General features: G+C 38.0%; 1 protein-coding gene across 6 annotated transcripts in view; it reads right to left on the bottom strand.

Annotated features, from left to right (window-relative positions):
• PPP2R5E (protein phosphatase 2 regulatory subunit B'epsilon) overlaps positions 1 to 14,930 on the bottom strand; it is a 79,217-nt gene that overhangs the window by 7,371 nt on the left and 56,916 nt on the right. For all 6 annotated transcript variants that reach the window (XM_065063255.1, XM_065063253.1, XM_065063254.1 and 3 more), the window contains 9 exons: positions 14,095 to 14,196; positions 11,931 to 12,023; positions 7,080 to 7,210; positions 6,936 to 6,995; positions 6,178 to 6,286; positions 5,346 to 5,399; positions 5,199 to 5,249; positions 4,310 to 4,429; positions 2,118 to 2,245 (listed from right to left, as the gene is read on the bottom strand). In XM_065063255.1, the coding sequence (XP_064919327.1) occupies positions 2,118 to 2,245; positions 4,310 to 4,429; positions 5,199 to 5,249; positions 5,346 to 5,399; positions 6,178 to 6,286; positions 6,936 to 6,995; positions 7,080 to 7,210; positions 11,931 to 12,023; positions 14,095 to 14,196 (848 nt within the window). The remainder of the gene's footprint in view (positions 1 to 2,117; positions 2,246 to 4,309; positions 4,430 to 5,198; positions 5,250 to 5,345; positions 5,400 to 6,177; positions 6,287 to 6,935; positions 6,996 to 7,079; positions 7,211 to 11,930; positions 12,024 to 14,094; positions 14,197 to 14,930) is intronic.

Here is a 14,930-nt window from a genome sequence, read left to right on the forward strand (position 1 = left end):
CAGCTTTCATGTCTCTACTGACTACTTAAATGGAGCAAACCAAAACTCCAGGGTAAAAGGTAACAACAGAAAGCTATTTCATATAACTACAGACTCTTCCTTCATGCTGTGGAGCAATTCTGAGTGCAACTCCAGGGATTCAAACCATGAATGCTGGCAGAAGGAATAGAATTTAAACACGAAATGGGAGTGATTCATACTTCTTTATGATTTTTCTATGAAGCTGAATATTCAGTGCATCTATGCAAAATACAAGGCTGTATTTCAAGAGCAATTTCCTTGTACTCATACATTTCATATTCATTTTCACTTTGGTACAGCAAAAAACTCTTAGAAAACCTGCAAATTCTTCAGACAAATGCTGCAGTATCTGTGTAAAACTGTGCGTGTGTATATATATATTAAATATATATATATTATATACATATATAAAAAATTATTAGTCTATCTCTCTAAGCTCTGCCTGCTTTGCTTATTATTGTTCCTGACCTTACCCAAGAACCAATACACCACTGCTTATTTGAATTAGAGTTGCTTAATTACATGAAACATGACAGGTATGATCTGTTCATACAGGAAGAAATTATGTATAATAATAATTTCAAAAAGGCTTCAAAGGCATTTTGTCCCACAAAGGTTAAAAAAGGTACAATCAGTTTACTTTCAGCCCATTTGACTGGATAACTAACATAAAATATACTAGAATTGCCAAAGTAAGATGGACCTGCCAATAGTCTGATTATCTGGAGGTTAAAATTCCTTTGTGGCAGAGTTGAAGATGAAGAAACAGCAAAGCAACTGAAAAGGGCAAAGGGAAAGAACAAAATCTAAAATACTTTCAAAGAATTTTGAGTATATTATCAATCAAGAGATGCCAGTTCCTGATGCTTGTCATATACAGGCATGGGGCTGCTCAAGAAACAGCTCTTCAGCCAGGAGGCAGCAAAATCAATGCTACAGGTGCTGGGAACCTTTGGAGAAAACCTCTATAGCACACAAACTATGTGCCATTTCTCACACTTTACCCTCATTTATTATTCACCTCTCTCAATAAACTTTGTCACCTGCATTTAAAAATGTTCTGATAAATATAAAAATTCTTTAAACACCTTATTCATTTTACATGTATCTTAACCTGGCTTGTGTGTCAAAGGCACAACTTTTCTGTGGGTATGAAAACTCTGAGAATGGGGATACTGGAGCACTCATTGCCAGAAGCATCCCAGTGCACACTATAAAAGGCTGGGCAGGTTGGAGCCTGGTAACACGTTAATATGCCACAGAAAATGTCTTTCTGTGACAAGCGTTAGTTTAGTTACAGAACCTTTCCAGTAGCATTAGATTCATCACAAAAAACTCAAACTTGAGGTTTGGCTAGATACAGAACAAAAGGACTAATGTTTTTCAAGATGGAATGTTTTGCAAATACTTGATAGGGAGGTCTTAAAGCAACTGGGACCTGAACGTAACACAGATCATCAAAAATACTGGGTTTACCAATCGGTGAACACTTTGACTTAGAAAAACTTTTAAACTGAAGTTCAGAATACATGGCATCTAACAGTGTTTTCCATTAAATAACTTTCAACTAGGTCATTCAGTTTAAGAATAAAAATTCCAAATTAACAGGATATCAATATGAAGCAACCGCTCTGCTACTGTGTGTAATAGAGAACAGCTGTATTTAAGTACATCTAGAAAAAACAATCCAAGCTAAGAATATACTGATGTCTTTGTGTTTCACAGCTGTTTAGAAAAATCCTAGCAGCAGAGGTATCAGCATCATCCATGATACTGCCACAGGGCTTTACCAACACCACATGATATTATTCTAGACAATTTACGATCAGGCTTAAGACGTTAACCAGTTTATAAAAAACTGTGTAGGAGAAATGCCTGATGAGCAATGCTTTCTTCAATAACAATGTAACATCTAATTTCTCTTTTCTCCAACTTGTGAGAAGGTCTATTTTAATCCTGTAAGGTACTGATTTTTGTACACATACCAAATAATTAAAAACAAGTCAAGTACAGACTAATTTATATTGGCATTAATGCAGTTGCACCTGCTCTTGCCAGCTTTGAATGGTAAGATAAATAGTAATGACAAAACTTACGGATTCCAGTGTTCTTTAGAAATCCTATAAAGGCTGGAAAACATGATGGGAAGTATAACATTTGAATTCTCCTCTATCAAACTCATTATGTATTCGTTATTCCAATAATACAACGCCCTCTCAGCCACCTAAGAGTCAAAGGAATAAAATATTAACAGCAATTCAGATACCTATAATTCTGTCATTTTCTGAAGGAAAAACAAATCACTGGGAAACTCGACAACGATGAATTAACAGGAATAATTAACTTTGGAAATAAAACTCTAATCAGCAGCACAGCATGCATTGAGAGCACCCTTACTAAGTTTGCAGATGACACCAAATTGGGAGGGAGTGTTGATCTGCTCAAAGGTAGCATGGCTCTACAGAGGGACCTGGACCAGCTGAATCTTTGGGCTGAGGCCAATTGTATGAGGTTCAACAAGCCCAAGTGCCAGGTCCCGCACTTGGGTCACAACAACCCCAGGCAGCGCTACAGGCTCAGGGAAGAGTGGCCAGCAAGCTGCCTGGCAGAGAGGGATCTGGGGTTGTTGGTTGCCAGCATCTTCTCATGAGCCAGCAGTGTGCCCAGGTGGCCAAAAAGGTCAACAGCATCCTGGCTTGTATCAGAAATAGAGTGGCCTGCAGGACTAGGGAACTGACTGTCCCCCTGTACTTGGTGCAGGTGTGAGGCCACATCTTGAAATCCTGTGCTTAGTTTCAGGCCCTTCATCACAAAGAAAGACACCGACATACTAGAGAGAGTTCAGAGGAGGTGACGAAGCTGGTGAGGAGTCCGGAGCACAAGTGTGATGAGGAGCGGCTGAGGGAACTGGGGCTGTTCAGCCTGGAGAAAAGGAGGCTGAGGAGAGAACTTATCGCTGTCTACAACTACCTGAAAGGAGGTTGTAGCATGGAGGGGGTTGGTCTCTTCTCCCAAGTAGCAAGTGATAGGACAAGAGGAAACGGCCTCAAGTTGTGCCAGGGGAGGTTTAGATTGGATATTAGGAAAAAAATTCTTCACAGAAAGGGTTGTCAGGCATTGGAACAGGCTGCCCAGGGAAGTGGTGGAGTCACCATCCCTGGAGGGGTTTAAAAGGCATTTAGACGAGGTTCTTAGGGACATGGTTTAGTGCTAGAGTTAGGGTTGGACTCGATGATTCTGAGGGTCTCCTCCAACCAAAATGATTCTATGATTAACAGAATGAAATTTTTCTCCTATAATTCAGATCCCACAGCATCCACTCTCTTTCCCCTGAGCGTTATGTCTTTCCTCACTGAAGACCTGGTGCAGACACCACATTAACGCTGCGGAGAGGATGGGGGACCAGCCAGAATCCCCATGGCCCCTGTCCCTCATTCTTGTGACCGCAGTCAGAAGGACAAGAGCAGCGCTGGGATACTGGAGGAAGGAGACAGGGAAAGGCTCAGCAGCTGGGCTGAACAGGAGAGATGTCAAGTCTGGGGAAGGTACCAATGATAATAATCACCTTGGGGAAGAGCTGGTGAGGGTAAGAGGGGAAAACACTGATCTAAATTATGCTAAAAACAAATGTAGTCCAGGAAACAGCTGAAAACAGTCACATCAGCTTCCGTGCCTATCTCTTCTTCACTTATGATTCAATTTAAATCCTGTTCATTCCCCTTCTGTTACGCAACGTGAAGAAAACAGGCTATGAGTTCTCCCACCTCTAACCAGACATCTCCTTACAGAATGAAGTAAATGGGAAAACAAGAATGCTGCACAATATTGTGCTAAAAAAGGGAGCGAATAAACCCTACATGGTCTATAAGTCCACGGGCCACGTGGTGAGTACCCATCACCTGCAGTCAGAAGGGCTCAAAGTCTCAAAGTTTAAACCAGGAGGATCAAACTCAGTTTCACCGGGGCTCACATCAGCCTCATGGTTACCTTCAAAGGGCCAGATGTAATTTGTAAGAGTAGTTACATTTAGCAGTTACATTTACACATTTATCCTGGTTGAAGGCCTTATGGGGCTTAGAAAGGCAAGTTCTGTGCAGTAACCCCAGATACATCTAATAATTCATGGAGCTCAGAACTGAACTTCCACTGCAACATGCCCTCTTCCATAGAAATCCAGAAGACAGGTATTTAAAATCACATAACATAAAATAATGTTTACATTTGGGGGTGTGTTATGTTTGAAATCGAGATTATCCATTCCTATACGACAATAACCTCTACCACTGACCTGAAAATGAGGGCTAGAGACACACTTGGCAATTTGTTTAAACAACGGTTCCTGGATTTTGACAAATTGTGATGGTTCGATTACATCCAAGATTTCTTCCAGCTCTCCTAGGAACATGACCTAAAAACAAGGAAAGAAGCATTCAGTACAAAACCTCTGAATCACCTTGATCAGCAAAATGCTGATAACCCTCAAACCACCTCAGGGAAAACTGGAAACCTCACTAGCTCAGAAAGACCCTCTCAAAAAATGGGATCGGTTCTACCTTTAGTAGCTTCTAGATTCAGGCTCTTCAAAGGAGGATGACTGTGGGCAAAGGCTTTTTTAAAGCAACAAAATTTGGAATAGCACTGGTATATCCATGCTAAAAAATCTCTTTACTCAAATTTTGGAAACAATATATAAAACAACGGTTTTGTTGTGTCACAAAACCTCATTAGGGAAATTGAGATTTGCATCAAGAATTTGAAATAAAAATGAAAAGGTCTAACTACACCTTCTAAGTGCTTAGTGGGCAAATGCCAGACAATAAAATCTCTTTCATCCTCCCTGGAAAAATACTATCGTCACATATAAACAATTCCAAATCTAAAAGAGTTTCCAATCTATCCTCAACTATGCTTATTTTCTCCTTTATAAAGCAAAAAGAAACTTCTCTGCAGAAAAACTGGTGCTTATTTTGTGAACAGAAATTGTGGTTATCAAACTTTTCATAGTAAAAACTGTCCAAAAACTCGTAATTCAAATATGGAAAACCACCTATAAGAATTAATACCAAGATCCACCACAGCATCTGCTATCTACCTGGAAATATCTAAAGATTCCCTGCCTATTGTATTGTAGAACAAAATAACTCTTTTAAGTTTTGTTAACACTATCTACCACTTACCTCTTTCTGACTGCATGTTTTTGGCCAGAATTTCATTAAACCTCTAATGACCTGGATTAGAAGGAAAAAAAAAGTTACATTTTTTACTTTTCTCTCAACAGGGTAGGTAAGCTGTTTATGATGCAAAGGTATGAAAGAAATAGTTACCGGTTCTGTGAGTGAGGGGTCTTTCTCCAGAAACTGTACTATGCAATACGCCAGCTGTGAAGAGGTAAAGATTTAAGAAAATGACATTAGAACATTTCTATTCAAACAAACAAACAAACAAACAAACAATGTTTTGAAGCTTCTGTTACTCTCTGAAACGGTATTTTTCTACACATTTTTTACATCATCACAAACATAAACTCTTGCAAGATGAGCCAACACAGCTAAAAAGCCTGGAATAATATTTAGAGAGCACAGCTTTATCAGAATAAGAAAGACTGCACTATCTGAAAATCAGAGAGAAAGGCAACGGGTATCGCTTACTGTAGGAAAAGTTACGTCATTAAAGCTAGATGTATAAGAAGATATATGAGAGCATAAATGCAGTTTTAAAAAATCTGTGATTATGCAAAGATTAATCAAAGATTACACAAAAATGTGAGTATTTATATTCAGGAAACTGCCAGGATGAAGAAGAACCTTGACAGCACCAGACTAAGGAAACCCAAACGTCATCTTGGGAGAGGGAACATGAGAGGCAAACTTGTGAGAATGGGAAAACAACAGAGGGGAAAAGCTAAAGAGAGAGTTTAACTACTAAACAAAATCCCCCCAAAATTACAGATGTGTGTCACACTTTAATTATCCAATCAGAGGACAATTATCATACAAAGGACATTAAATTATTGCATGTTTTCCGTATTTCAAAACCTTCCTTCCACCCTTTTTGTGTTACGCAATTAAGTTTCCAAAGCAGCATTAAAAAAAAAGCTTTAAAATTTAAAATTATAAAGTGAGCATAAAACACCATTACAATGTGTATATTTTCTACCTGTGCATGGAAGAGTGATAAACTCCTGACAGTGTGTAAAGGGATCAGCACCTTCACCAGGAACTGTTTATGCTCTGCCTTTAGAGGTAAAGCAAAACCATTGATAATACTGGAAATTAAAAGAAAATATATTTGTTAGTGTTATGATCACAGAAAACATTACTGAGGTCTGAACAAGCAGTTTCTGGATTAATTTAGCTTAGCAGTCAGCACCTGTTTGCAAATAGCAGGCTCATGCCATTTGCAAACAGGTGCTGACTTTTGTCCTGCTTTATATTAGCAGTGCAGTACATATGTAGGTAGCAATTCAGCTCCAACTTAAGAATAATCATACAAACATCTGCACAAACCTGTTGCCAAACAGGTAAGACCTTGCCTATGTGGTCTGTAAATTCATATGAGCAAGGTGTTCTTGAGTAATTAACTTACCAGAACTAGATTTACCCAAAATATTCACCGTGTTAGTGTGCTCAAAAAAAATATATATATTCTGCAGGATATAAGGATGAAAGTGCATAAAATTTAACAAGCACATACACAAAGACAAAATCAATCCAACGCTTTTGGCTGCAACTTGCAATCGGTTATATAGTCTTGGCAAAGATGTGGCAGAGATTTGCACGTGGCCTTAGAGAAGAGCACGTGTGCACATCTGTTTTCAGAATCAGGGCTTATAGCAATACTTTTTCTGAATCCAACACTATTCTAACGTGTCCAGAAGGAAGTTTGAGACAGATAATAAATAAAGACTGATTTACCTTCCTAAAATTTCCAACAGCTCAGCTACGCCATTGAAGTGTTCAGTTTCATAAACAAATCTAAAATAAGAAAAGTGAAATATAAGTAATATATCAGTTTCTTAAAATGTTCCTATGTGAAAAGTACCTTCTCCCACAACTTACCGTAGAAAAATATTATTAATCTGTTTTCGGATAAATGCTCTAAGACCCAGAAACTTGCCATAAATTCTGTGCAAGACTGTTTTTAGGTAGTCTCGTTCTCGAGGGTCTTCACTGTCAAACAGCTCCAACAGCTGTGTTTAAAAGAAAAAGAGAACTGAAACAGTAGACATTTGACAAGTATGACACACAGATTTCTATATAAAAATTAAATTCATGGAAGCACATGCACATAAGAATTCAATACCGACGTCAGCCAAGATGCAGAAACAGAGTATTAAAACAAAATCTGTTGTAATCCCAGCACAACATCATGAAACTCAGTTTATTAATTTTCACTTCTGACATAACAAAACTATGGAAATCGTCAAAAACTAATAAACTTTTGATTAACTGGCTCCAAAATGCTGCCTCCTTCTCCCCAGAAATAAATAAAATAAACTCTTAGATGCTCTCATATCTACAAGATAAGACCGTTTGTCTCTTACCATCCACCATTCCTTCACTCTGCAGAACTAAAAGATCCTCATTTGCTCTAATATTTTGCTCTCACAACATTGTGTCAAGGTCACATTTTTCTAATTACTTGTAATTTATATTATGAGCTCTTAAGCCTTCCCAGCGATTGCACGGCCTTCAGGCTCTGGAACGACTCGACAGTGAAGTCTATGCCAGCACTGGATCTGCTGTCATGGGATGAGCACACGAATCAAAGCATCGGGGGGAATTAATCTTCCAGGTTAAACAAAATGGTAAATTTATTATCCAGTTTAAAACCAAAATGAAACAAAAACCACAAATGAAATCCCACAACAAACACAAACACACCCATCTTTACTAAGTAACTCTTAAATAAAACTTTAAAACAGCAAAATGATCATGTTGTACTTCATCTTTTTTGGTGACACAACGTTGGCTACTCTGGCAGACTTTTGGAATAAGTTAGAAGGTAAACTTTATTTAAAGCCAAAACCAACCAACTACAGCAACAAAAACCAACCAAACAAACAAAAAACAACCAAGCAACAACAAAAACCCCACAAACAACAACTCCCTCCTAAACGTGCAGAAAATTGCAACGTTGAAGGTATTCATCATAAGCAATGAGAAACTCTCTCGCATGAAAAAGGAAGCAACTGTCAACCAACTTGCAAGAGAAATGAAGAGTCTGCCAAAGAGGTCTTAGAAATGTATAAGACAACGTCAGAAAATTATTATAGGAACAGTAGAAAACAAAATTATCTTGGATTCACAAACAGATAAATTATAACTACCTATTATAAGCAGATATGCCGGTGTATGTATACTACCTGATCCCTGTTTAACTGCTACACAACTTTGAGGAGGTAAAAAAGAAAAAAAGACAGAAAAAGATGATTAAAAGTGCTTAAATTGTCTGGGATTTTGCTTTCTAGCATCCAGGTTTAGGCCTGATGTACATATGCTACTCCATTGGTTTGGATGTTTCTGTAGCTCGTAATGAGATCCCACTTTCTCCTCCTTGCAGTAAGAATGTGTGGTGGGAATTTTCATGAGGAAATGATGAGGTTTGTGAGCTGCCCTCCAGAGGTCATAAACACATCGCTCTGTTCAATTAGTTCTACAGCTAAATAAATAAATAGTCACCCCATCCTTCCCCAAATAGCAAATTTCACCCAAAGACAGCAAACAGCTGGAAATGCTTATGTTTTTAAATTTCTTACTGGATTGCTTTTAGGAGCAAAATATTTATATTTCTAATTCTCTTATACTGATCCTGTATGGAAACATTGCTGAACTAAGACTCAGTCTCTCATTAAAAAAAGACAATTATTTTGATATGTCCAATTTGTTATCAGGTTTCAACAATAAAGTCTTATTTTTAAGGATAAGCTGCAAGATGTCCATAATTTATTTGACTACTCTGACACTAAACATACATAGAAAAGGGAAATAAATCTTCCAAAATAGCAACCTACATAACACAGACACTTGTGGATATATTTTAATAGTATGTCTCTTAGCAACCACTGCCAACCATTTCAGACTGTATATAAGCCGGCTTTAGCAATGCACAGTTACACTGTTAAAACACAGCATTTTATCAAAACATACAGTGGAAAGCCAGAAACACAACAATATGCAAAAAACAAAAGCAAAAAGCAAACAAGAAAATGACTGAAAAATGCCCATTTAAAAAACTATTTTTTCATATAGGCGTTCTTACTGCCAAGAAACACTTTATTATGGAGTTTCTCCAATCAAAATAAAAAACATATAATCTTTTTTTAAAAAAAAAAAGAGAGAAAACTGATTTCCAAGACTGTCACACTTGTGTGGTCAGTGTCATGAAACATCACAGAATCAGAGAATCACAGAATCGACCGGGTTGGAAAAGACCTCAGAGATCATCAAGTCCAACCCTTGGTCCAACTCCAGTCCATTGACTAGATCATGGCACTAAGTGCCATGTCCAATCATGTCCAATCAAACATGCTTAATGTTCCTAAGTCTCAAATTGGCTTCCAACCCTGTTTCCCCCAAAATAAGACCTACCTCGAAAATAAGCCCGACCATGATTTTTCAGGATTTTTGAGGATGCTCAAAATATAAGCCCTACTCACTGTTAATAAAAAAGTAAATTTAAATAGTGTTCAAGCAGCTACACATGCAAAAAAGTAAGCATTTTTTTGAGCAAAAATTGAATAAGACCCTGTCTTATTTAGCGGGAAAGAGGGTATGTAAGTGTTCGTAGTCACAGATTCTTGGATGTTACTCTAGACACACAACAAAGACAATAAGAAGTGGAAGGATATCCCAGTTATGCACACGGTGAACACACGGCAATATATCTTAAACTGCGTACATAAGGCTCAACAGAACTTTTTGTGGAAAAACATGAATTTTAAATTCACACGCTGTGTATAGAAATATATAAAAACACATCATCTAACCATGTGACAAAAACTTAATGAATTCTTAGAATTCTTTTGAACTTTTATGTGTCACATGATACATTTTCAGATATGCAGGTTTTGAAATCTCAGATTTCCCTCTTTCAGGAGATATCATTCTTGCATGTAGTATAATAGATTTATACTACTATACTACTATAGACTAACAGGATTAAGAATAATCTTTTTATATCCTTGTTTTAGACCCATTCTCCTGTGTCAAATTGTAACAGGTTTGAATGCCTTGAAAAGGCACGAGATGGCACCAGTCACAACCAAGTTCAGCAGCACATAAAATCTAGGAGCATCTAGGAATGATTTTCTCTAGATTTTGAAGCAGAACACAGCATTCATTCTAATGCAATCCTGCTGTATTTAAGGAAAATAAAATCAGTCTGGAAAAACCTGTCGAGAGTGATTATACCCCCCCCCACATGTTCTTCCATCTCCACCAGGTACTGGATGATCAGATCAGTGTCTCCCCTGTTCAAATTAATATTTAGATGAATAAAAAGGGAACTCCACCACAGAGGTTTGATCCAGATGAAAAACACTCTCGAACTTAAAAGATGGATAAAACAAAAGCACAATAATATCCCATTGCTTTTGAAGGGTGAAGAAAGTCTTGTGATATTATTAGGAAACTGAAGTCCCTTCTTTGAATTTAAGGACAGAAATTGCTCTTTTAGCTATGTTTTTTAGGTCTTCTTAATACAAATAATACACAAGGACAACAAAAGCTCTACTTCTCTTGTCCAATCACTACAGAGAAAAATAAGAGCTCCATGACAAAGGGGTAAGAGAAAAGTCTGCAGAAATGCTGAGTATCTCCTGCCACTTCTACTTTGGCTTTTCTTCAAGTCTCAGCCTGCGAGGAAACTCCCTTTTCTAACAAAGTAAGAATCTTTCTAAATTTCCCTGATTTCCAAAGCGAGCGATGGACAGCACTAAGCATGAAGTCCTTTCTGACTTTGCAGTTATACAAAAATTCATGATAGGAACAGAAAACCCAAGACAAGCTTTATTCCCGAAAGATGAAAAGTCCTGTCTGTGGAGTGTCCTGGCTTCTCCCACAAAACATCTTCATTCAGCCATCGCTGTTGCGGGGCCTGTCAAGGCCTGGACAAAAATTCCTCAGCGGAGAAGACCAACTACTGTAGTTTCAAGTGAAATAGCAAGGTACAAGAGAAGCCAAACTTCTAACTGAGGAGAAGGAAGATGAAATATGTGGAAAATACCTGGCTACCAGCTGATCGAGTGACAGAGGCCATATCTGTTTAGCCGTAACGATGGCAAGCAAACTACACAAATAAAGCTATGCATTCTTTGGCAATGTTGCTTATTATTGGTGCTACTTCTTCTTCCATGCTTTTAATAGAGCTTGAACTTTATACGGCCTTTCAGTTTACTTCCTCCCCGACCACTATAGCGTCACTGTTTTCAGTATTGCGCTGGGAATAGGTTTGTTAATGAACTTCTGCCCCTGTGGCCAGTTCTCCAGCAGAGACACAAGGGAGAAATACTCTCCCCTTCCAACAGAAATATTTTAACAATATTAAGAGACATTCAAACTGGTGTTTGTCTCTCTAGATAGCAGCATTTTTGGACTACTTGATAGTAAACCTTTCATTTTTCATCAGTTACTGTTTTAGTTCCCTCCCATAACCAGTTAAGTCAAATATTTTGGTTCAGGTATCAAAACTGGAACAAAGTCAACTATTGTATATACCTATAGCAACAGAGAGTGACATATAAACACACACCACCACTGCCTCTGTAGGTTGAAAACTGTCATTGTATATGTTTGTTTAGCCTTTTTCTGTTGCAAATAAAGTTACGCTTTCACATTCAAACCAAAATCTTTTTAAAGGCAATTTTTTCAAAAGCAAAACAAAGTCTTAGAGAAAACAGTGTAGCTTACCTGCAATACAAATTTCTGATCTATGTACTTTTTGGCAATGCTGGGCTGAAATTCTTGGCTTTCCAAAAATCGTATGAAAAACTCATATACAAGCTGCGGAAGGGGTAGAAAAAAAAACTTTAGTTGATGATTTGATTACTCTTCATATTTTTAAGTATTTCCCTAAATCCTTTTGCTAGAAAATACTTATTTTTCCACAGAGCAAAAGGTTAAAAAGATGAAAAATACTATTCTACTTTATCAAATTGCTACCTTAGATTTAGAATTAATTACATGACCGTTTAAAGTCAGTTTTGTTCATTTAACTCCAGTCAAAGACATTTCATCACCAAGAACAGACGCTGCCATCTTGTAACGCTTATTATCATCTTGTAAAGCTTCCTCGAGTAATTGGAAAGCCCATTTAAAGTGCCCTCTGAACTGCTGAAGTCACATCAAATAGAGACATTACGATTCTGAAAGGGCTGGTGAAACAGTTGGAAATATTTAAATTAAATTAGAAACTGCTTAGAGTAGCATTCTACTACAACTTGAAACGCAGATGAAGAATACAAACTGGAAGTTATTCAGAAGTTCCTAACTTAGTGCAAAGATTAGCCTCGGGGCTGGAGAAAACCTGCTTATTTTCATGCAATTCCATCTCTGCCTAAACTATTCAGTGGGACAGCAACAGACTTTTCATGCAGTGAAGAAAAAGAAGAGTATAAAACCAGGCAAAGGGGTAAGACAGCAACTCTGATATATCCCTATTATATGAGCCACCAGCCAGCAATTCACTTTGCTGAACCTATTCAAGAAGAACATCCGTTGAAAACTTTTTCCTTTCTGACCTCAGTGAGTGTGAATATTGATATACTGAAAGGTGAAAGGAAGCTAAAAATTACAGTTTAAAATAATTTTAAAGTTTTCCATGCAAACACTAATATTCTGCAATACTGCTGCTGCTTTATGTCAGCGTTCTCTGACTTCTAAAAGGAAACAATAGGAAATCAAAAAAGGGGAGAGAGGTTTAGAAATATGACATGGAAAAAGCGACAGCTTACATAACGAATATTAAATCATCAGGAAATCAATTCCATCAACTCCTGACAAATACTTTAGTGCCTTTCTTCCTGACAATGGTAAATCATCCACTGGCTAAGAAATTCCATCATTTCCATGTGAATCATGACTTCTAAAACTACAGCACTAGTGTCAATGAACATAACAGACGTGTATGCTTGTGCTGTTTCCAGGCAGGCAGAGCTGTTCAGAGCTGCCTTGAAGCTTTTAAGATTCTTATTTTTTTGTGAAATTTAAATGTAAATGAGGGATGAAACCTACATTTCAACAGATTCTAAATCTGAGAGCACAAAACAGTGAACCAAACTGCTCACAGGCAAGGAAGGACTGTACATGCAACTGTCAAATAAAATCCTCATTTCAACCTGAGATCAACTGTGCTCCTTTGCTCACAGGAACTCCCAGACTCCACAAACTGTTACTCGTGCAAGCGGCTTCTAAATTTACTAGTGGTGTAAGTCATTGTCCTGACTCACACAGAGAGGATTTGCATCTATATTTTCTATAAAGGGATTTATGGCATTAGCATCAATGATGCTTTATCCAAAATTACTTTGTTCTTTGTTCAAAATACCTTGCGTTGACATTTAAGGTGCAGAGGAAGGAATGATACACGGTGACCATGCATCCTGCTACAAACACCTGCAAGCAAACCCTGACCCCTAGAGAGGAAGACTTAGAAAGGGATGTAGTTTCCCATTCATTTTTCTGATCAGCTGCCAAGACTTTTGTACTTCTGAATCAAAAAATTAACTACCCCTGGTAAAGCAAAACTGCTGGTAGTGTCAGCCCCACGGTGCTCTTGCTGAGGTTGCTGGGAAACACTCGTTCATTGTGGAAAGCAAAATAATTTTTAAATCAATGAAAGAAAACAGGAATATGGGGGACAGCATCAATACAATTTTGAAATGAATCTTCTAACATTTTGCAAATTTCACAAAGTACTCTCCCTTCTTTGTAGGTACTATATTATTGCCAAGAACAAGATTAATAAATGTCAGTGTCTCGAGGGCTAGTTCTGACCCACAGGTTACAAAAACCTCAGAAAAATATTAGATACACGAAGCACTGATAAGCATTTTTATAAGATAATGATCAAAACCTGTAAATGTGGCCACGATGCCTCCAAGGTGGGTTCATCTTCTTCTGGATCAAATTCATTGCTGTCACTAGGTGGGAGAGTTCTGAAGATATTGCAAGATACCTGAAAAGTGAAAGACCAAACAATAAGATCTGTTTTTCAAATAGGTCCTCGATTTCAGGACTCAGCATGTCTATACCGACTCTGTCCTCCATCACATAACCAATATTCCTTTTGTCTGCTGTCTGACCAAGTTCTTTAGCGAGAGCACATGTCTAAGGAATGTGTCACTTTACAAACCTGCCACCAGCCTTGGCCTTCCCCTTCGCCAGGTCTTTTGGTTTCTTCTTTCCACCGACATCCCAGCATTACCCAGTCTGCCACCATTTCTGGCCACCACGTTCCAGATGAGCCCACCAACATGTAATTCCCAGTCCCGTTAGGAGCCACGACTGCTTAGGAGTTGTGGGAAATGCCATCAACCAGTGTTTTCACACAACACCTGGTGATTTTCTTTTGCACAGGGAAAACATTAATATTACCTGCTTAAGGTCTCATCTGTTGGCACTTGTTAAGAGTTGCCAGCGCTATTCACGCATTATATGTCTGGACACCTTGTGCCAAGAACAGATCTTGGTACTAAATGCAAGCAACAAATAGTATTTGCTCCACACTTAGCCTACTTTTTATTTCATGGCTGGTTCGCTTTGCTTAATCTTATTTAGAGGTATTTTGCTGAGACTGCCTGGCTTTGTGAGATTCATGCTATCAGCAAAGACTGAAGCAGACTGCTTTCCTGGGTTAATTATAATGCTGAATGGAGTGTACAGCTTATTATGCAGCAAATCTGATAAGCT

The sequence above is a fragment of the Columba livia genome, chromosome 5, assembly GCF_036013475.1.
Source record: "Columba livia isolate bColLiv1 breed racing homer chromosome 5, bColLiv1.pat.W.v2, whole genome shotgun sequence".
Lineage (NCBI taxonomy): Eukaryota > Metazoa > Chordata > Aves > Columbiformes > Columbidae > Columba > Columba livia.